Here is a 21,790-nt window from a genome sequence, read left to right on the forward strand (position 1 = left end):
GCAGACCAGGTCTCTGAGCAGAGCTAGCTGGCCCTTTGATGTTTGATCTGTGACATTAATCTCATTAGCTCTAACTTGCTTTGCTAATTGCACTGTTAATTGCATGACTTTTCTTATTTGGTTTAACATTTAACAGACAGTGTTCTATGAATCCTTGCTTCTATTTTGGGGAGTGGTAGCACTTCCACCTGCGAAAAGAATTTAGCACTTTGTCTTGTAGGAGTGTAGGTGTAATTTGGGTACATTTACTGACTGTGTGATTTTTCTTTTTTTCTTCTTTTACAGTCTCCCTGTCTCACATCACACAACTGGTCCTCAGCCACAACAAGCTAACAAGTGAGTTACCGTCATCATTCGTTGCACAGTTTCCACCTTTTAGGTGATATAGTGATGCTGCTGATTCTCTTGTTTCCTTTAAAGATAGTAATGACAAATGATTATTTGGGGGAACCTAAAATTTATTTTGGTGACATTAAGATATAGGAGCACATTGTCTTCAATATTTTGTGCTTTGCTCTATTTTGAGGATTTTTTCCTATCGTGTGTGAATTGAAGAAAGAGAATGACGTCGTTTCTCTGGAAATGGCCCCATTCAGGGACGGTGCATTTTGCAAGTGACCTGAACTGCTGGACCAATCATTAGTATTTCACGAAAAAAAAAAAGCTTATCAAAAAATAGTAGAATAAGAATTCTTGGCTTTCATCTATACTTCCCCCTCAAAAGGGGAGTACTTAACTGTTTTACGCGTTTCTTCCATGGTTGATAGGGGAAAAAACTCGCAAAGTTGTATAAAGTATATATATTTGCATCTGTATTTTTCAAGTTTTTGAGTCTGGTCTCCAAGAAAAATTCTCTGGGGCGTTGGTAGTGCCATGGTATAGTTAACGATACGGTAGAATTAATAATGGTTTTTATAAGAATATCTTGTGTGAATGATATGGGCCATTTTATTCTTAGGGCTGTGGCTTTAAAGATTTTAATGACAGGGACCCCACTCTCCTTTCTCCTTCCTAATTGACTGTCACTTCTTTGTGCTTGCCATATTTCCTGCAGACTTGAATGATTTTCTAATCATGTGGCAAGAATTTGTTAGGGAGCTCTCTGAGTCTGGTGAAATTGAGCAGAATGTCACGTTGAGGGATTTGTGTCATGAATTTATGTGTGTGTGTGTGCATTATATACAGCTCGAAGCAATGTCACTGAGCTGTTGATTATTGAGAATTAAGAGTGGCAGTTAGGGCCCCTCATGTGCAGGAGACAGGCAGATTAGTTCGTTTTTAGCAAAAAGCGCCTGTTTGCAAGGCAAAGGCAGAATGGCTTGATTGTCATGTTTGAGGAGTGGTGGCCCCAGATGCTGCAAGCGTGGGCTACCAGTCACATTTGGGCATTTTTGTAACAGGTAATATGCTGCTACACTTGTGGCTTTTGTAGCAGATGGTCCTCCTGTCCACTGAGTCCCTAACCCCAGCCCAGAGTGGGTTTGAGGTCGTTTTGAAGAGTGAACTGGACGATCCCGGAATTTCTGAAGCTCCCCATCATGTAGTTTATAAAAGCATGTCTTAATTGCCAAGCTCACCATTGCTAGATCTACGTCATTATTAAAGTGAAAACAGTGTACATTTGTACAAAAAGGCAAACCATTTTTATTCCTTTTATATCATTAATTGCTCTGTTCTTTAAAAAATCCTTCAGATAGTTGTAGTTTATTTCTTTTTATATGTGCACGAAGGTAGAAATCTCAGAAACCGGTGGATCAGTTTCTTTCTCCAGGCAAATAATATGGGATCAACTTAGAAAGGCATAAATACGGAGTTAAATTGTATCTGCTTTTGAAGAGATTGGCTGTGAATGGATCCAAACTTCCTATTTCTTCCCTCCCTGGTTTTTTTTTTTTTCTTTCCATTTGAGACAGTCTTGACCTAATCCAGTAAACTCTAATTAATCGTCTTGGTAAATTCTGTTTCAGGCCATTGTGAGTAGTGTCAGTGACACCCGATCTGTTCCACTAAGGTCAAATTAGCATCTTTTACTATTTTTCTGGCATTTAAATGAATGACTTTGCTATGGTTTTTCAAGTATTTATAGTAAATATGTCCATTTGATGGAAATATAAATATGCATTAAATGTAAGTGGCTGAGCACACCCTCCTGTCACTTTTTATTGTAATCAGTATCTTTCACTTGCCGTGGTGTTTAATAGGAACTGCCTGACAAAGCTACATTAAAACCACTGGGACTCAAAAGATAAACCCCTCAGCACTGCTTTGATCTTGGAGAACTATTTGTGTCTTTCTCTTAGTATGCCAGTTACACTGCCCTCTGACATTTCCACTGCGTACAATGGAAGGAATGACTGGCTCACTCATACTGGCACCTGATTTGGGGACACTCTTTGGCTCCATGCACTCGACTCAGTATCTTTGGGGTCATCAGAACCTCATCAGAGTCTCACTGTGGCACTGAGGTGACTTCCTTTCCCTGCTGGTGGCTTTGACATCGACAGGTCCACTCTGCAGGACAAGTGAGGCCGTGAGGAAGCTGAAAGTCGCTGATGATCCTTAAATTCCCCCAAGATTTTGTGAGCAGAAATTCTTGAAGTTTTCTATATTAGGGTTCATGAAAGAGATTTCAAAATCGTCAAGCTCATCGCTATTAGAGGCTCATCATTGTCGTTGGTGCTGTGGAGTGGATTCCGCCTCCCAGCGACCCTGTGGACCGCAGAGTGGAGCCCTGCCTGGTCTTTTTACTCCATCCCCTCACCTTATGGCACTGTATCAGCCAGTGCTCCACTCCTGTTTTCATGGCCAATTCTTTTGGAAGTGGGTGGCCAGGTCCTTCTTCCTAGTCTGTCTAGTCTGGAAGCTCTGCTGAAACCTGTCCACCATGGGGGACCCTACTGGCATTTGAAATACTAGTGGCAGAGCTTTCAGTGTCACAGCAACATGCGGCCGCCACAGTATGACAACGAGACAGGAGGTGTGGAGCCCTGACCGGAAAACAAACGCAGGCTGCGGCGGTGAGAGCACCAAATCTTAACCTCTAGTCCACCAGGGCTGGCTACCTCATTACTGCAAGGACACTATGTAAGTTTGAACCTGGGGGATTGGGGCAGTGCTGATGGGTTTTCGTGGAGTCAGTGGGGAATCGCTCTGCCTGCAGCAGCTTCCCTAGATGTACACGTGGCCCTGACGTATTTAAGGAGATGAGAGGCAGAGTAGCAGGTGAATCTTTTCCTCTGCCTTTTTGTGTGACTGGGCAGGTGCTATCTGGGAACCCAACAGAGGTTCTTTCTGGCCCAACGGACTGGTTTCAGAGTAAAGCTGAGGTTCTGTTGCCAGACTCTCCTTTTGGAAACACCAGTTTCCCTGTGATGCCACACATCTGGCGGAAGGCGCGTTCTTTGCCTGCCTTTCAGAACCTGCCCTGATCTGGCCGCATTCTCCAGCCAGCCTCTTCTCCCTGCATGCTGCGGTAGGAAGATGGATGAACCTTTTCTCCCCAGGCCCAGCCCTGCCACAGCGCCTGTGCTGCCTTGCCCCCTCCCTTCTGCTCTGCAGTGGCCTCTTTGCCCTTGCCCCCGCCACATCCTCTCCTTGTTTCTTACTTGTTATGGGCTCATTTCAAATGTGGTGGACTGCAGGCGCTCTAAAGAAACATTATTTTTGTGTTCTGCAAATTGATGTCCCTCTCACCTTTATAGTCGTCAGGGCCTTTCATAGTTAAGGAATGATGTCGTGGCATTGCACTCCTCAGGCAGGTAGGAAAGGTGGTATGACCAGCGTGGATACTTCCTCCACCTCACAGCCCTCCTGGGCTCAGCCGAGTTCCACTTCTCTGTCAAGCCTCCTTTTACAATTGTAGGCGTCACAGCTTCTGGGTCTCTTACTCTTTCGCTTAAAGTTAGTTTTGTATGTTAAAGGTCGCAAATTATTTACTAATTTCTTCATATAATTAATTGTATTACAGTCATGCGACACTTTCTGAGGAATGTGTCGTTAAGCGATCTAGTCGTTGTGTGAACATCACAGAGTGCACTTACACAAACCCACGTGATAAAGCCTACTACACAGTTAGGCTAGTGGTTCTAATCTCGTGGGACCATCATCGTGTGCGGGGTTGTCGTTGACTGGAACGTCATTAAGCGGTGCCTGGCTGTGTGAGTTTCCTGAGGTCGGGAACCCTGTCTGATGCTATTTTGTATCCCGTCCCAACGTGCCAAAAGCACGCTGAACTGAGATGGACTCTTGGTTAATACGGTTGATTAATGGGTTGGTGGGAGATGAGTTGTTCTAAGTCCGAGCTGACTGAGATGATACACGCAAGGGCTTGCTTGCTCTCGGTGTTTCCAAAGATGGGAACGTAGCAACTATTCTAAAGGCTGTCTTCCTGTGTCCCTGCCCTCCTCCTCCATCCCCTCTCTCTGTGATTACCCTTCCTTGTAAGCCAGAGTTAGCTGTCTTTTTCAGTCATCTCCTAATCTGGTCCTCGATTGTCAGGGTGTTTGGGGAGTGTTAGTTTTGTCAATGTTTTTCTGCTTGTTCTCATTCTTAAACAATTTCTTTTGAGACAGCCATTTTAAGACTCGTCACTAGGGGTCACTGTTGAGATACGCATTTTTCCCGGGTCTTGTGCCTAAAGATTAAGAGCCAAATCTGTGTTATCAGATGAATGTTTTGCAAGCAATTCGGCTCTGTCCCACAGGGTATGTTGCTATTGCCATTTGCATAGTGAAGTTTACCAAAATTAAGGTAGACCCTTCTATGAGGAGGTATGTGAATTTTGTTCTGCTCCTAAAATTATGAATTCAGTTTCACATATAATTTCTTAGTGTTTATTATGGCTACTTTCTCAAGTTAGAAACTTTTAATTTCTTCCATTCTCTTTAAATTGGAAGAATGTTATTGCCTTCTGTAGTATTTTGTGTTGAGTATATGTGAGATCTTTTTTCCTGTGGAAGACGGTTTAAAATATGCCTGTGTGTAACCAGATTTTAATTCAAAAATAACCGTGTAAAACTCAGGAAGATGTGCATTTTGTGCATATTTATACTGATTCTTCTACTAAATGCCATCGTGTAGGGCACAATACTCTGCATTATGAAATGAATTACATTCTGCATCAGCGATACAACAATCTCTGAGCGTTAGTTTTTTAATGTGAAGCTTTTCTTAATTTTAAAAATAATTTTATTCTTACAGCAAAGCCCATATACAGATGTTGATAGCACCTTAAATATGAGAGTAGTATTTTTCATCTTGTGACTCATGCATATGAGGATTAAGTGCTCATATTTGTGCAAAAAATGCTGTTTGCCTTGTGTAAACATTGAGAAGCCAACTCTATGTCAACCTTTCCTGAATGTGGGTCTCTAATGTGGTTATTTAGTTTTATACTTGGAACTTTCAACTGTCATGTAAAACCTTGTCTTGAGGTATTAGCCATTTTGCCCGTAATTTCAGGCCTTAAGGTGACCATATCTTGTCATTTAATGTATCGGAAATGGCTAGGCAGGCAGTAAACATAAGTTTTATGGCAAAATGTGTGTGTGTGTGTTTTTAACAGACTATTTCCTATTAGTTATGGCTTATGTATGAATTCGAAATTATAGTAAACAAGAAATGCTAGGCTATTTTTTTTTTTGGTGATTTCAGTCATTTCTTTATCCGTGATATTCTGAATACATAGAAGCTAATATAATGTTTTAAGATTTTATGCAGATATGTATATAATAGGATATCTACCAGAAGTGTTATTATGAATGAATTAAGCAGCATGTTCCACATGAAAATATTGCATTCACAAAATATGCAGATTCAATTATAATGAAGAAAATTAAGCAGTTTCTGAAAAGTGTAATAAATTGAAATCCTTTTCTACAGACATAATAGATTGTTGAGATGACTGAGAAAAATTAACTGTCCCAACTCATAAGGATGACCTTCACCGGTCTTCTAACACCTTCCTGTTCCGAGGTCTCTAGTTATTTCCCTGTTCATAGATTATTTGTCATGGCTTATGCAAAAGTTCTGTGCATGGCTTGTATGAAATTAAACTATGAGGGGGGGTATGCAAAATAAATCGTCTCTGTGTCATGAATTTATCTTGTGATGATATCAAAACAACTTGCTGTTTGCATTTTAACGGGGTATAAATGTATTTATAATACAGAGGCTTTGATCAATAGCTTATTTTTTCAATTAGTGCACATTTATCAGTTTGTTACTGTGCCATCATTTGAAAGATTGGATTTGAAAAAATGTATACATAGTATTTTTGAATCTGACAGCTATTAATTAAACAGTATCTGTTGGATGGTACCAGTGGTTAGGTTACCATAAAAAAATTGCCTGCAATTGGGAGTTTGTTGTTATTTTTGATTTTAGTAAGTGAGTAAGTATGCAAGATCTTCACATGTGTAAATTGACTAGTCTATAGCCCAGAACCAGGGCAGTCAAGGCCAAATGGGTGAAGTCTTGGCTCTCCATGGTATGCCCTCTGCTCAGAAACTGTGGTCCTCTGATCCCTTTCTTGCCAGCCCCACCAATGAAAATGTACCTATTCTTAAATCCCTTTTCTTGGAGTCCTGCTCTGTGCTAAGAGGAAGTCAGCTGGAGCATAGTGAATCAATCCTTCGCATTATATTTTTAAACAGAACAATTTCAATTATGAGAATTTCAGCATGGTGGCATGCTGTGGAGAAAATCATGTGAGGGCAGGTTGAACCTGTCATTTTCCAAATCAAAACTAGTCCATTTGGGGGAAGCTGATCTTCAGAAGGGTTTCTTTGGCTATTTACAATAGAGCTCTCAAACAGAATTGACTTAATAGCAACATTTTTAGGTTTGCTTTTTTGGTTTTTTTGGTGAGGAAGATTGGCCCTGAGCTAACATCTGTTGCCAATCTTCCTGTTTTTTTTTTTCTCCCCAAAGTCCCAGTACATAGTTGTATATCCTAGGTGTAAGTCTTTCTAGTATTGTGTGGGATGCCGCCACTGCATGGCTTGATGAGCGGTGTGTAGGTCCGTGTCCAGGATCCAAACCAGTGAACCCCTGGTGGTCAAAGTGGAGGGTGCGAATTTAACCACTATGCCACTGGGCTGGCCCCCAGCAACATTTTATGTATAAACCATCTGTTGACTGTCTCTCCTGGATAATGTGTGTGTGTGTGTGTACATGTGCTGTGTGGAAGGAGGGTGGCGGAGGACGTTCTAAGAGGTGCAGTACTTGGGTATAGACATTCTTTTAGAGCAGTTCCTAACATTTCATAAGTCACTGACCTTTTTTAAGAATAGGGTGAAAGCTGTGTCCATCTAAAAAAATGCACATAATGGTTAGAATTTGGACAGAGCTGTGGATCCTGTTAAAACCATCCATGAATTCTTGAGAGGTGCATGTAACTCAGATTTAGAAATCCTGCAGGAGTGGAAAGATAACATTAGAATATTTGTAGTGTAGATACACTGATACTCTTTCTGAAAAGGACGTATTTCCTGGAAATTCGTAAAAACTTGAGAAAGATGATTTTTAATGCAACGTGAAACTCCTTCTTGATAGCTTTTACAAAATATTCATAAGCGCTACCCAATTTATCTGCTTAAATTTAAATTTTATTAAATAAGAATTTGTAATCTTGAGTGGAATACATATATATATTGTTTTTTTCCCTTCCAATAAAACCTTAAGAATGCCTTTCTGTTTCAATTTTTCTTTCTCTTTGTCAATCAGCTTAATAGGACAAACCACCATTTGGGGATAGTATTGACCACTAGTTAGCAAACTTATCACCCTCCTTTTCAGTTACTTTCAACCTGAACCCTCTCATCTAAATTTTCGCTGTTCCTTTAGCCTTTTTCTCCTGTCTGTGTACTCTCTGTTCTGATCACCTGATTCTTCTCTGAGTGCCTGCTCCTTTCTGCATATCTTGCTCATCCTTCAAAAAGTTGAGGTGAATTCTCACCTTTCTCCTTTCCAGCCAACTGAACCAGTGCTGCATGGAAAATAAAGGATCAGGCACCCCACAGCTCATTAGACTCTGAAGGACCACACCCCAGATGCACCATGACTTCGGTGCGGAGGGAAGGAGGGAAGAGACCTAGCGTTCATTGACGCCCTACTCTGTACCTGGTGGAAGCAACAGGCTGAAAGTAGTCAAGTAACTAGAGCTGGAAGGTGGTGGGGCTTAGGGCTTCCAGGCCTCTGTGCTCGCTGTTCCTGTGCCCATGATGCGTGTGTGCGGTTCAGACGTCCCACTCAGGTGGATCAAGAGCTCCCTGGATGAAGCATTCCCATGGCTCTGGGTCTTGACTTGTTCACGTGGAAAAGCAGGGAGAATTCCTAAAGTTAAAAGACAGAGTTGTTATTGTTGGTGGGGGGAGGATATCAAAGCTGCTGTGTGGATTTTGTGGATTTTTCTAGAGTGGGCATCTCCCCCACCTTTGTCTGTCTTCCTTTCCTCTTTCCTTTCCTTCCTTTCTTTCTTCTCTTCTTGCCTCTTTCCCTTCCTTCCTTCCTTCCTTCCTTCCTTCCTTCTCTTCCTCCCTCCTTCCCTTCCTTCCTTCCTTATGTAATTACTCCCTTCCTCAGCATGGACACCTAAGGTGAGGAAGGAAGAGAAGCACCCCAGTGTGGCCTCTTGCTAAAGTCATTCTTCATTGTAAAAGAAGACATGAACTATTGGCAAGCATGTTTTGTGTGTGCGTGAGAATTCGACTTGTCTACTGTCTCCCTCTTAGTGTTAATGATGGAGGATTGAGAGTGTGTATGCATAAAATATATTATAATGATATTTGTTTGTTTAAGAGCCTAGAGAACTCTTTTTATGACTCTGAGCTTGCATTCTCCATTGATTGATTGAAGGTTTTTCAAGTTTCTCCTTTGCCTTCGTGCCCTTCACGGGGTTTTGGAACTTCTTAGCATTTTTCCCCGAGGAGCCTCTGTCCTTCTCTTGCCCGTCACTAGATATCTCTTCCTCCCAGACCATGGAATGCCACTGCCTTTCCTCTTAGTCCTGCTTCTCTAATCCAGGGCCCAAATTACACCTCTTTATTGAGGGATTGGCTTGCTGGTGGTATAGCCCCTCGGTGCTGGTGTGTAGTTTAGAAGGTGTGTTCCCGTAAGAACTCAGGGTTTTGGAATCCTGAGGACCGTGTTGACCATTCCATGGTTCCCTCTGGGAGGTTAATACAAGATTCAGAATTAACTAAGTTTCGCATCCTCAGAGGAGAAGAAATCCGTGCTTGTCAGCTTTTTAGATTTGTTTGGCTGTGCGTACACACTTTTTATAGCCCAGGGACATATATTTTTGCATATTTGACTTTATACTACAAAATCTACCCTACTGCTTGCTTGTAACTTTTTTCCCCTAATTTTTGTATAATTTATTATTCTCATTGCTGCTGAAAGAGTAGGACCTTTTTTTTTTTGCAGTGAATTGAGTCAAGGATATTTTTGCTTAGTAAAATTACTTAAACTGCAGAATCTTAAGGAGGCCCATAACAGAATACAATAAGTGTGTACTTCTAGGTGTGGGTAATACTGGTGTTTTGGTTTTTTTTTTTTTTTTTGCTGAGGAAGATTGTCCCTGAGCTAACAGCTCTGCCATTCTTCCCCTACTTTGTATGTGGGATGCTGCCACAGCATGGCTAGATGAGTGGTGGATAGGTCTGCACCCAGGATCCGAACCCACAGACCCTGGGCTGCTGAAGCAGAGTGTGCGAACTTGACCACTACACCACCAGGCCAGCTCCTAAATACTGTTGATTAACTGAAAGTATTGTCATTTATAAAGCTAATAATATTGGAGGGATGTTGGCCTTTACTGCTTGAGTGTTTAGATATTTTGCTATTTTATTTTGCTTTGAGAAACATGTAGATCCTTTTAAATGAGAATTTGCTTCACTGTTTCATAAACTTTATGTTTTTAAATAATCATAACTACTGTAATTCAATGTTCTAATAGCTCCTTTGGGGGAGATCCCATAAAGCCTGTAAAGCTAGTTATCATTAGTCTACTTTTGAACTTCAAATTTTTATGCTAAGATATAATTAGTTCATTATCCACCTTGTGTTTTTGGCCAGAAAACAAAAGTCATTAATCACTCTAAGTACAAATGGCCTTTTTTTGCATATAAAATTCTGAAGAATGTAATTATTTGTATGCGAGAGTGAAGAGATTCTTCCGTACACATAATCATTAAAATGAGATTCGGGACTATGATTCCTAATTTGCTGGAAGAATTGGCATCTGTATAATTAGTCTAGACATCGCCTCTGTGGTATGAATAGACTAATGTCTTCCAGCCATTGTAGCTGAGGATTCAAAGGGCTGTCCTTTTACTCTGACCAAGAATGCTCCAAGTCACGTTTCAGTGACAGTCGTGCGTCGCTTAATGACGGGGACATGTTCTGAGAAAGGCGTCGCTAGGTAATCCTGTTTTTGTGCGAACATCACAGAGTGTGCGTATGCAAACCTGGATGGTACAGCCTGCCACACAGCTAGGCTGTATGGCACTGCTCTTACTGGACCACTGAGGTGTATGAGCTCCGTCGTTGACTGGAACGTCGTTATGCGGCACAGGGACTATAGTTCCTGTTAATTTGGCTTCTTCCCGTCTTCTCTCATTCAGGCCAGAGGGGGATGGTTGTTGTCCAGTATCGTAATCTTCAAATATTGGGGCAAAGAAATGTTTGCTTTCAACATTAACTCCTAAGTGGTCTCCCCACCCCCCCACTCTATGTAGAATGAATAATCTCACTCATTTTCACGTATTTTCATGTTTTTTGCGATTTTTCTAGGAACTTTGTTGTAGCGCTGTAACTTAGGAATCTAGATAACTGGGCTCATTTTAATATCTTCTACCATCCTTTTATCCTTCTCTGTTAAAGACATTTTTTAAAGCAGCAGAAGCACATAAACATCTGACCAGGCATTTGCATTTGTTACGGCAACAGACAAAAATCTCTTGTTTTTAACATAAATGTGTCAGGTTTGGGGAAGCAGTGCTATTCGATTTATTTTGCTTTGCTTTATCCCGTGTGGTATCCTCGGGCATTGTTTGGTCCCAGGGTCAGTGGGACTTTGGAGTCACTGCGCATGGGCATGAGACAGTAGTGTTTCACCCCTTGCAGGAGGGACGTGCCCACCTCTGGGCCGTGTACCAGTCTTTGCCCTCATTCTAGCTAGCTGGTTCCCAGCAAGTACCAGCCCTGAGACTCCCTCTTCTTGCACTTGGAGTGGTTCGCAGTCCATCCCACATTTCCCATAAAGGAGGCAGTGGCCGAGCCATGGATTCAGTTTTTCAAAGAGGCGTGTGAGCAGGGTCCCCTGACTTTCCATCCCTAGCCTAGTGCCTCTCCTTTGCAGGACTCACCAGAGCTGTCGGCAGTCTGGATGCTTCTGCAGAAGTTGTTGGGCACAGTGTCGTTCTAACTGCTCAGAAGTTTGGTAGAGGTGGCGGATAGAGTTCACCTCCGGATTTCATGCCAGTGCTCATGATGAAATCCTACATGTGTTTCGAGCAGCTTCTGGCTTCCCAGCGGCCGTGGGCGGATACATGGTGCAGGGTCTACGACTACCCTTTTGTAGCTGAAGAGGACCCGGCTGTTGGTGCCCACCATATGGCTCTAAAGACCAATGCATGACCCACCGGCTCTTCCATGGGCAGCCTGCAGGCGAGCTCCTGACCTTATGTTTTGCGTGGTGCCTGCTGCTCCCAGAGCCTGTCACTCGTCACAGTTTTCTTTCTTTGCCTCAGGGGCCACACAGTGCTTTTGCTCAAAAAGCCTCCGGATCGGCTGCAGCCCAGCTGGTCTGTACTGTCGCTGCCACCCAGCATTCTACAGTTAGGCCTCAGTGTTTCGAAGGCCAGACATATAGCAAGTGGCATCTCTTCACATGACCATCCTTGGGCACGATGGAGTTGCTGCCAAGTGACTTAATTCGATGAACTGGGGAATTCAGTACTTTTTCCCCTTGAATGTTGTTCACACTACTTCATACTGTTTTCACCATAAAGATCTGTGTGGGGAAGCAGAAGTTGATGGGAAATGGTTTGATTGCAGCCCCCAGGTTGGGTGGATTAGATATCTAGAGTGTCTATTTTTTCACTTTTTATCAACCCCCAGCCTCAGTGGCTCACTGAGGTGACAGAGGAGTCTTAATTTGGAGCAGATTAATTATTATGATCTTGATCAGCGTTGTTGTGTGGGGTAAGGGACATATGTATTGGAGTAATGATTTTAATGTCACCAATGAATTAAAAGTCTTCTGAGTCAAAATATGATCCCCAGACCAGCAGCATCAGCATCCCCTGGGAACTTGCTGGAAATGCACATTCCCAGGCCCCACCCCAAAGCTACTGAATCAGGAACGCTGAGGTACCCCCTCCTTTGTTTTAACAATCGCTCTGGTAATTCTGATGTATGGAAGGTTTGAGACCCTTTGCTCTAGAGCAGGACGACCCAGTACTTTCTGGAGTGGAAGGATTCTTCTCTGTGCTGTCCAGTATGGTAGCCACTGGCCACATGTGACTGTCGAGCCCTTGAAATGTGGATAGTGTGACCAAGTGACTGAATTATTAATTTGACTTAATTTCGACTCATCTAGATTTAAATTTATTATTTTTTTCTCTTTTAATACCTTCATCCACTTCCCCCACTTCCCACCCACCGCCTCTGGTAACCACAAGTCTGATCTCCTTTTCTATGAGTTTGTTTGTTTTTTTTTTTAGATCCTCATATAAGCAAGATCATCCAATATTTGTCTTTCTCTGTCTGACTTATTTCACTTAGCAGAATGTCCTCAAGGTCCAGCCATGTTGTCGCAAATGGCAGTTTCCTTCTTTTTTATGACTGAATAATATTCCATTGTATGTGCGTGTGTGAATACATATACACAGACACACGTGTCACGTTTTCTTTATCCATTCATCTATTGATGGAACTTAGGTTGTTTCCATGTCTTGGCTACTGTAAATAATGCTGGGGTGAATGTAGGGGTGCAGCTATCTCTTGGAAATAATGATTGTATTACCATTAGATAAATAGCCAGAAGTGGGATTCCTGGATCATGTTGTAGTTCTATTTTTAATTTTTTGAGGAACCTCCATACTGCTATCTATAACGGCTGTCCCAATTTACATCCCCAGTCTAGATTTAAAGGTAAATCGTCACATGTAACTAGTGACTGCACATTGCCCAGCCCAGCCTCAGAGCATGCCCTGCTGTTTATTATTGTGAGGATAAACTCCTAAAATGCTTTAAAAATAAGTTCTTGGTTGTAGAATTACTAATTTTAGATCCCAGGATCAGATGCTCCTGGAGTGAAGCTCCAGTTGCTGTAACAGTAGTTTATTCAGGCTCTTCTGTTGGGGGAGCTGGGGAGCTGTCGCTAGCTAGTGGGGGGCACATATTCTTGAGGGTGATGTTGATTTTGTGAATACGCTCCAGCTTGTGCAGTGCGTGGTAGCTATGCCTCTGGTAAATACAACTGATGAGGACGGATAATGTCCTTTGAAAAGGAGTCAAGCTGTTGCTCAGGAATAGAGCTGGGTCAGCTGGGTCTTGGTGTCAGGACTGTGGTCTGTCTGCTGTGTCCAGAGTGTTTTCTGAGCCTTCCTGCCCGAGGGAGCTTTTTAAAGAAACATTCATGTAGAAGATTAGGTGAGTTGGCTTCTTGGCCCCCACTGCTGAGCCCCCCATGGACTTTGGGCTTCTTGTTGTGGAAGTGTCCAGAGACTGTGCTGGGGCTGACTGCTGAGTGGGGCTGGCACGCTGTGCTCAGATAGACGAAACTCTAGAATAACACTCAGGTTCTTAGATTTAGGAGGGCTTAGAGGGAAAGAGAGCCCTGCTGGGCTTGTTAGTTGGAATTGTTATAAATGCCCGAAGATACACTTTGAGTCCAGTCTCTGTTCTCATAGTTCCTGGCATGACCACATTTTGTCACTTCTTCCAAAACACAGTCGAAGCTCTGGGCCAAGAGCATCCCCAGTGGTCATCAGATCTTGTAACTGGAGCAGAAGGGGGCATTTTAGGAGTCAGGGAACACCTGACTGTGGTTAGGGATCTTGCTCGCACATCTAGCAACTGAAGTCTCAAAATGAAAGCGGCCGTCATTGACAGAAAATGATGCTCAATTCTCTGTCACCAGCAAAGTTCTGCGTGACTGAGCTTCCTAATTGAGGGCCCCATTTGTTGCATTATTTAAATTCATGTCGTTGATTTTCATAATCCAGCTCTTCTTAGAATCATAGAATGTTAAAGCCAGGCAGAAGAGAATTTAGAAATGATCCTAGTCCAGCCTTTTCATTCTACACTCGCAGCCCAGAGAGGTTGTGAGTTGAGTGAGGACACACAGCGAGTTAGGGCCAAGTCAGGGGAGGCCAGAGCCAGCCCGAGAGGACCAGGCCAGGATTCCTGTGTTCGTACATCACACTGCCCCTCTGTTTCCTTTCTGTGCTCAGCTCCTTGTTGTCTGTAGACCACATGTGTACAGCTGGGGTCACAGAATCTGGACAGATTAATGGAAAGGAACATTTCAAAGGTGTAGTAAGAATTATAATCCTCACTGTTTAGTTATTTTATAAAATACTTCTTCTTGCTAACCTGTCACATACATGTCTTGAAAAATTCTACCAGGATGTTTTGGCTGGCGACAGAATGCCGCTTACCTTTTCATATTAGCTAAACTTGTTCATGCCTTGTATATATATGATTTAGGTATTGCACAACTCATATTGTTAACTGGGGATGTTTTTGGACAGTGTTTTGGGGGATTAGTTTGTTTTCCAAGCAGTAGACCTGTTTCCATTTCTCAACTCTGATACTCTTTCCTTTGTAACTAACTTTCTTTAAATTGCATGCCTCTCTTACTTTATCTCAAAAATACTGAAATGCTAGATGCTGGAAGTATGGAGCTGTGCACGTAATAAACATTCTCTAAATACTGGTTGAAAGACTGAATATTATCCTATCCAGACTGGTCTGAAAGTTAATTTCTTTGATTTTTACTATGGCCAGGGGGAAAAATGCTATAGTTTAAGGAGACTATTAGCTGTGTAATTTTTTTCCCCTCTAGCTTGAATGGAGTCTTAAACAAAAAGATTCACACGTGTCCGAAAAGGCTGCGAGAGATTTAGTAAATTGAATGTGGGGTTATTGTTTGTGTCCACAAAACGAAGCCCTAAATCACATTTAGCATAATTTGTGGCTTTAAATTGGACTGATTTAGCAAGGAGAGTGAAATAATCTCTCATCCTGTCAAAAGGGCGATACCTTCAGACCAGGGTTTAATTGCATTGGCAAAGTAACTTTGGGAAAGCAGCAGTAATTCTGGCTGCATTATTCTTGGTTTGTGGCTAAATAGAGATCATCATTTTCTCCAGGTTGCACTAACTTTCTTTATTGCTCTTCAAACTAATCAGATGAATGCAGAGGGAGAAGCTTAGTGGTAGCTGGAGGGTGAATGGGAAGGGGTGAGGTCTCCAAGCAGGGTTGTCATCATCTGTAGGGCTGTGCTTCCCACACTTCATGGTTCGGGGATGGGATGGGTGAGCTGCCACTCAGCGACTCAGCAGGCGCAGCCTGACGAATGTCTTCTTGATCCTTTGCACAGAGTGAATACTGTTCATTCACACAGAAGTGTGTTATTGACTACACATTTAAAAATGTGCTTTTGCAGCGAAATTGTCCAGGTAGGGCTCATATGCATTCATGTTGGTATCCAAGAGTACGGTTTCTCTAGGTAATTTCCAGCTGCCTCAATTATCCCATTAAAATCCATCCTTTTATCTCCATCCTCACAACCAGCCACTTCAGTAACTACTCGATGCCTTGCTCATCTTCCTTCTGGACCACTGCCTCTTCCCGAGCGTCTTAGTCCACACTGGTTCGTATTCTTGACACTCCCTTCCTCCAATGAAACCGTTTCCCTTCCCTTTTACCAAGCATTCCCACTAAAAGAAATCAGGTCATTGCTACTTTAAGACATTTTATAAAGCTGAGAATGACGACTCAGAACTCTTGTGGACAGCGTGCTGTCCTCTTTACTTTTGTCCCCCTGGGAGTTACACACTGGACTTCTTGGAATGGCTATCTCCTTGAATATTTTAGATGTCTGGAATTTTATGTACACCTTTGTAATGGTTCTCAGCAAAGCTGCTCCCAGGTATTCCCAGTCTTCTGAAGCAGGCCCTGGAGGGGGCTGGGGTATGGGAGCTAAAGGTACTGGCATAAGACAGGACACTTCCTTGGGCTCCACTCAAGGCCCGTGTCAGTGGTTTCAGTTACCTGGATAGTCTTGGTGTTAGAGTTGACATGGACTGTGGACAAGCTCATGGCCAATAACAAATCTTTGTAGAAGGACTGAATCAGCGATGGGGATGGGTGAAGTACCATCTGTTGAACATCCTTCTGTACCAATTGAGAGTTAGTACTTATGGGGTAAAGATGCCTTTGGCTTTTAAATTGGTATTTGCAAGTAGAGACTCCAAGGAAGGAGGAAACTTTCAGGCCCCCAGTGGTTTATTTTCACCTCTGATCTGCATACTAGTATTCCTATCATGCCACTGAGTTGGTTTTTCATTTTTCTATATAATAACAGTGCATTGATCTGTTACTAATCTGATGTAACCTCTATGTGTGTGTGTATGTGTGTGTATTGATCAAGGTGCAAAGGCCAGAAGCCAAAATCAGAAAGTGGATAGGTTGACTATTTCATCATTTAAAGTTGAACTTAAATTGTTGTGATTTAGTGCAGTGTGAATAGAGCAGCTCTTCAGATGTCCAATTATTGAAACAGATTGATGAATGTATCATGACTCGGGAAGGGTCATGGGGTTTACTTTCTTCTGGTGGAGCTGCGAGAAAGCCAAAAGGAAGAAAACAGTTGCACTTACTAGACATTATAGGACAATTACACAAGTATATATGCTTTGTAATATTCACTTATAGGCTGTGGTTGGCTCAGAAATTCTCTTTTGCCCTTTGAAGAATCATTTCCGTTTCTACTCGGAGGTGAGTTTACTACCTAAGGAAAACCTCCAAAACATAAGCAAGCTCTAGACGTGAATTAGATGGTCATATTGGAGTTTCAGCTCTCTCTCATGTGAAAAGAAAAACAAGATGTGTTGTTGGCATTCCCTGTGTGAGGAGGCAGGTTCCCGCATTCACGCTCAGCGTTTTTGTTTCCCTAGCTGTGCCAGCAAACATAGCAGAACTGAAGAATTTGGAAGTGTTGAACTTTTTTAATAACCAGATCGAGGAGCTGCCCACACAGATCAGCAGCCTTCAAAAACTCAAACACCTGAATCTCGGGTGAGTCTTGGGGGAGGAGGAGAAGGGAAAAGAAGGAGAGAGCGGAAGAGGAGTGCGGGCTGTGGGTGAGGGCGGGGGCGCCATTTGGATTACTGCCTTGGAGGAGCTGGTTTCTAATTTCTCTTCTACGTTTTAGGTTTTTTAAAAAAGTTTTATTGTTTTAATACATCCTTTCTATTGGCCTACATTAGCCCATATCTATTTGAGAGCTAATCGAGAAGCTAATTGTTAGCGCAATAAGGGAGTTTTTTTTACTGTATTTTGTTTCCAATAAAATTTTATTTCAGTTATGTTGACCAGGAAGGGACTTACTGGCATAACATTAACTGTTCAGACCAGTTGGAATATGGTCGATTTTTCTCTCTGTATTAAATAGAAATAATTCACAAAGCGCTTTTCTTCTATGGAGGGAAGGGTTCCTTTCCTAACACTTCTTCACTGATTCTTGTAATTCTTTTGTATGGTTGAGAGGTTATAGTCCTGTGTCTTTCTTGATACAAAAGTGAAGAGAGGGGTTTGGACTCAGCTGAGGTTGGAGAACCAGGTAGCAGTGAATATTAATAATACCATATATTGCTTTGCAGTTTTCAGAGTCTTCTTGCCGGTATTTGACCCTCTCAACAATGATGGGTGGGGGGAGGGCGGAGCTTGTTGCTTTCATTTCATGGAATGGAAGCCAAGCCCTTTCTGGGAGGTTAAAGAACTTGCTCTGATTGCCCCTGAGGCTAGTGACCAAGCTGGACAGAAAACCCCGTTGTCTTGGATCCATGCCCTCTCCATCACATCCCACAGATGCCACCAGAAGTTGGGCTTCTGAATTCCAGCTTCCTTGTTATAGCTGTTAAATGAAACTGCTCACTCTTGCTTCATCCTCTTTGGGAAGTAGTATATTCATTAAATTATAGCCATGAAATGCTCTTGTTAAGTTAGTGGTTTACATGGAGTGGCAATAGACGCTGGCCAGCTATTTATCGACTTCTTAGGAATCCATCATGAAAGAAAAAATCTCATTCCAGGAATGATTTTTAGTTCCTTTTTTGCATGGGGAGTTTGGGTGGATACCCTATTTTCTCTTTCTTTTTTTGTTTTTGAGGAAGATCAACCCTGAGCTAACATCCATGCCCATCTTCCTCTACTTTGTATGTGGGATGCCTCCCATGGCATGGCTTGATAAGTGGTGCCATGTCTGCACCCAGGATCTGAACCGTTGAACCCCACACTGCCGAAGCGGAACGTGTGAACTTAACTGCTGCGCCACCTGGCCGGCCCTGATACCTTATTTTGATGTATACTCTGGTTAAGAGACAATCTTTGTAAGATCCATCAGCATTCTTTTTCCTAATGTCTAAGGGGAAGTAGAGTTTAAAGGAGGGGAAATATCACTTTAGATCATATGGCTTTTTCTACTACAAGTAGTGGAGACTGTATACCCATCTGGCAAAGCAGAAAAGAAAGGATCCTGCATTTATATCTTTGTTTTGAAAATTATTAAGTCTTAATGTTTAATTTACATGTAAGAAAGAAGCTGAAACTAGGCATATATACTAGATGTATAAAACTAGGTATGTTCTTACTGTTAATTTCTTCATCATTTATTAAATGAGTTATTATTTATGTATAAGGTGCTTGGAACAGTGCCTGGCACATAGTAACCAGTACATAAGTGTTACCTATTTTCATCATCATTGTTTTATTTACTCATTTATTTCTTGACCATGTAAGTGCCAGTTCTGCATCAGGAAGCTTGCTGGCGTTGGGGATCAGAGGTGAAAGTCACATCCCCTGGCCTTCAGTGTGGAGGCAGAGCCAGCTATAAATGAACAGTGACAGCATTCAGTTTGGTCACTGATGTGTGGAAGTTGTTGAACGGCAGTGGGAGAGAAGGACAAGGAGCCTGTTAGACCACAGATGAGACTCTCGGAAGGGTTCCTACAGAGGGTAGCATTTGAGCTGAGACTTGATGCATGAGAAGGAATTTCTCAACCTCACAAGTAGAGGGAAGACATCTCAGTTTGTGAGAATGACATATTTAAAAGTTCGGAGCACTGCATGTTCCAGGAATTGCAAGTTCCTGGTGTTGCTGAGCATAACATGTGAGGCAGGGAGTGGTAAGATAGGAGGTGAGGCCAGACAGAGAAGCACAAATGTCTTCTCTTCCTTTAATGAGCATTTCTTGAGCTCCCAACTGTGCGCCTGGCTCTGTTCTCAGTATTGGCCATCCTGCCCTTAAGGAGCGTACATCACGGTTGGGGACACAGGCTAAAAACTAATAAATGTCTATAAAGGCACGGAGTCGACATGCTAGTGAAGGGTCTTGTATGTCATTTGAAAGAGCTCCGATTTTATCCTGCTGACCATGTAGGACTTTGCACAGTGGAGTAGCGGTGTGAGATGAGGTCAGATTTTCATATGAAAGGTCATGTGGAGGAGAGGTTGGACAGGAGGTCAGGAGACCCGTAAGATGCTAGGTTAGCGTTCCTGGTGGACTAAGGCAGTGATAGTGGAGGCAGGGGAGGGTTTTATATGAGAACTCTATAGGAGGTAAAACTGGGAAGACAGTAACTATGGGATGGGACAATCCCTGGATGTCTGTCGGGGGCAGCTGCAATAGAGATGGAGATGGAGACAGCTTCAGGAAGAAGATGATCAGCTCAGGCTTGTTCAGCTGGGTTCGAGGTGGCTTAGGACAAAGTTTTAAACTTTCCTTTTTGATTGAATGCATCTTAGTTGCCTCTTTGTCGTCTTTGGAGCTGTTCACATCTTTGGCTCTTGGTGCTTTATTGATTGTGTAAAGCTTTCTGTATTTAATTACAAAGCTGCATAGATAGGGTGGTCAAAGTTGGAGCAAAATTCTTAGTTCTTTGGGAAAGGAATTGACATGGGTTTCAGTAAGGGATACTTCTGTCCTCAAGTGGCATAAAGAATTACACCTGCACAGCCCTGTTTAAGGCAAGTCACAGAGAGAGGACTCTGTAGAACAAGCAGCCGGAATAAAAACATACACAGGAGACCCTACAGCAGAGCAGTTAGGCCACGCGTATGCATGATCCAAACAGCATATCCTCTTAGAAGTTGCTTTCACAGCTTTATATAGTATTTGCTGTTTATTCTGTTGATTACCAAGACCTGAAAGAACTTTTTGGCCATCTGAATAAATAAAGGAAAGTTTAATTATGTTATTAATTCTTTAAATGTGGTTCATCTTAGTTACTTTGCAAAAATGTAAAGTCATATTTAGGCTTACGTGTTGGTAATTATTACTTTATAGGATATAGTGAGATTTGGGATGATAAACCATGTCCAACTCTTCTGGAATAGCTTTTGACCTAGCAGGATGCCAGAGCTCATCTCGTGAACACTTGGAAGTTTTCACCAAGCACAGGGTTAAATGTTCGTGGATTTGGATTTTGTTTGTGGGTTTCTGGGGTTTTTTTTTTTTTTGCTAAATGTGTGAGCAGGTGGAGGTGAGAGACGTTTTTGCCTTTAGCCAAGGAGGTCTTATTGAAGCAAGAGTTGCCCAAGAGGATGTCCAGAGATCAAAAGGTTCCAAAAGGGAAGCATTAGATTGGGTCTTCCCAGCTTTTGAAAAAGAGAAGGAAAAAAGATGCTGAACAGCCTTTGACTATCTGTTTTATACATTGCTCCATCATATGCAGGCATTTTCTCATTTCCAGTCACATTTGAAAAATGTTCATTGGTGAACAGAAGAATTTATACCATTTGGCATGGTTGAGCCATGAGCTGCTTTATCTTGAAACACCTGGAGTGATCGGAGAGTAAGCCGGTGTGCTGCAGATAGGAAAGCCTTTCCTGATAGTTCAGGCTCTCCACTGTGGTCTTCTCCTAATGTGAGCTTGCCTGTTTGAGGCTGGGTCAAAATCTCTAACTTCCTGAAAAATAATTGTAGTTATACCTATCATTTCTTGAGAACCTACTTGTAAGTCACAAGTTGTGTCAGATGCTTCACATGTTTTCTTTCTCCTTCTCCTGGTGATCCTGCCAGGAAGCTGTTGGTATCCTCATTTTACAGTTGAAGAAATTGAGCCTCAGAGAAGCTGAGTAACTTCCCCAAGGTCATCCAGCTAGCTGGACTTCTAACCGGCCTCTGTTCTTCCACTTCCCCTCCTTTAACCTCTCATGGAATCCTTGAGTGCCAGCATTCTTGGAGGGGGCCCTGGGAATAGATGCCCCACATGTGTAGATGTTGATGGATGTTAGCACCCACTGTAGGGGAAGCCAGCGCCTGTTACCTGTCCTTCTGCAGAGAGATGTGCTGTCTGCTGGTGTGCATGTGCTGGTGTCAAGAGAAACAGCCAGTAGTCCCTGCAGCTCCTTGCATCATTTGTAGCTGGGACTGTGTCAGCACTGCTTCCAGACCTCCAGCAGCATTGAAGTTAGAGCTGTCTTTCTGCCTGCGGGTTAGTGGGCCCACTGCCATCACTACTACTGTCACCTGCATGGAGGCTCTGCCGCGTTC

The 21,790-nt window shown here is 42.6% G+C and overlaps 1 protein-coding gene across 3 annotated transcripts in view; it reads left to right on the forward strand.

Moving 5' to 3' along the window:
- The window catches only part of RSU1 (Ras suppressor protein 1), a 175,394-nt gene that overhangs the window by 25,721 nt on the left and 127,883 nt on the right, over window positions 1-21,790 (forward strand). For all 3 annotated transcript variants that reach the window (XM_046679956.1, XM_046679958.1, XM_046679957.1), the window contains exons 3-4: window positions 286-336; window positions 17,193-17,313. In XM_046679956.1, the coding sequence (XP_046535912.1) occupies window positions 286-336; window positions 17,193-17,313 (172 nt within the window). The remainder of the gene's footprint in view (window positions 1-285; window positions 337-17,192; window positions 17,314-21,790) is intronic.

This window comes from Equus quagga, chromosome 12 (genome assembly GCF_021613505.1).
Source record: "Equus quagga isolate Etosha38 chromosome 12, UCLA_HA_Equagga_1.0, whole genome shotgun sequence".
Lineage (NCBI taxonomy): Eukaryota > Metazoa > Chordata > Mammalia > Perissodactyla > Equidae > Equus > Equus quagga.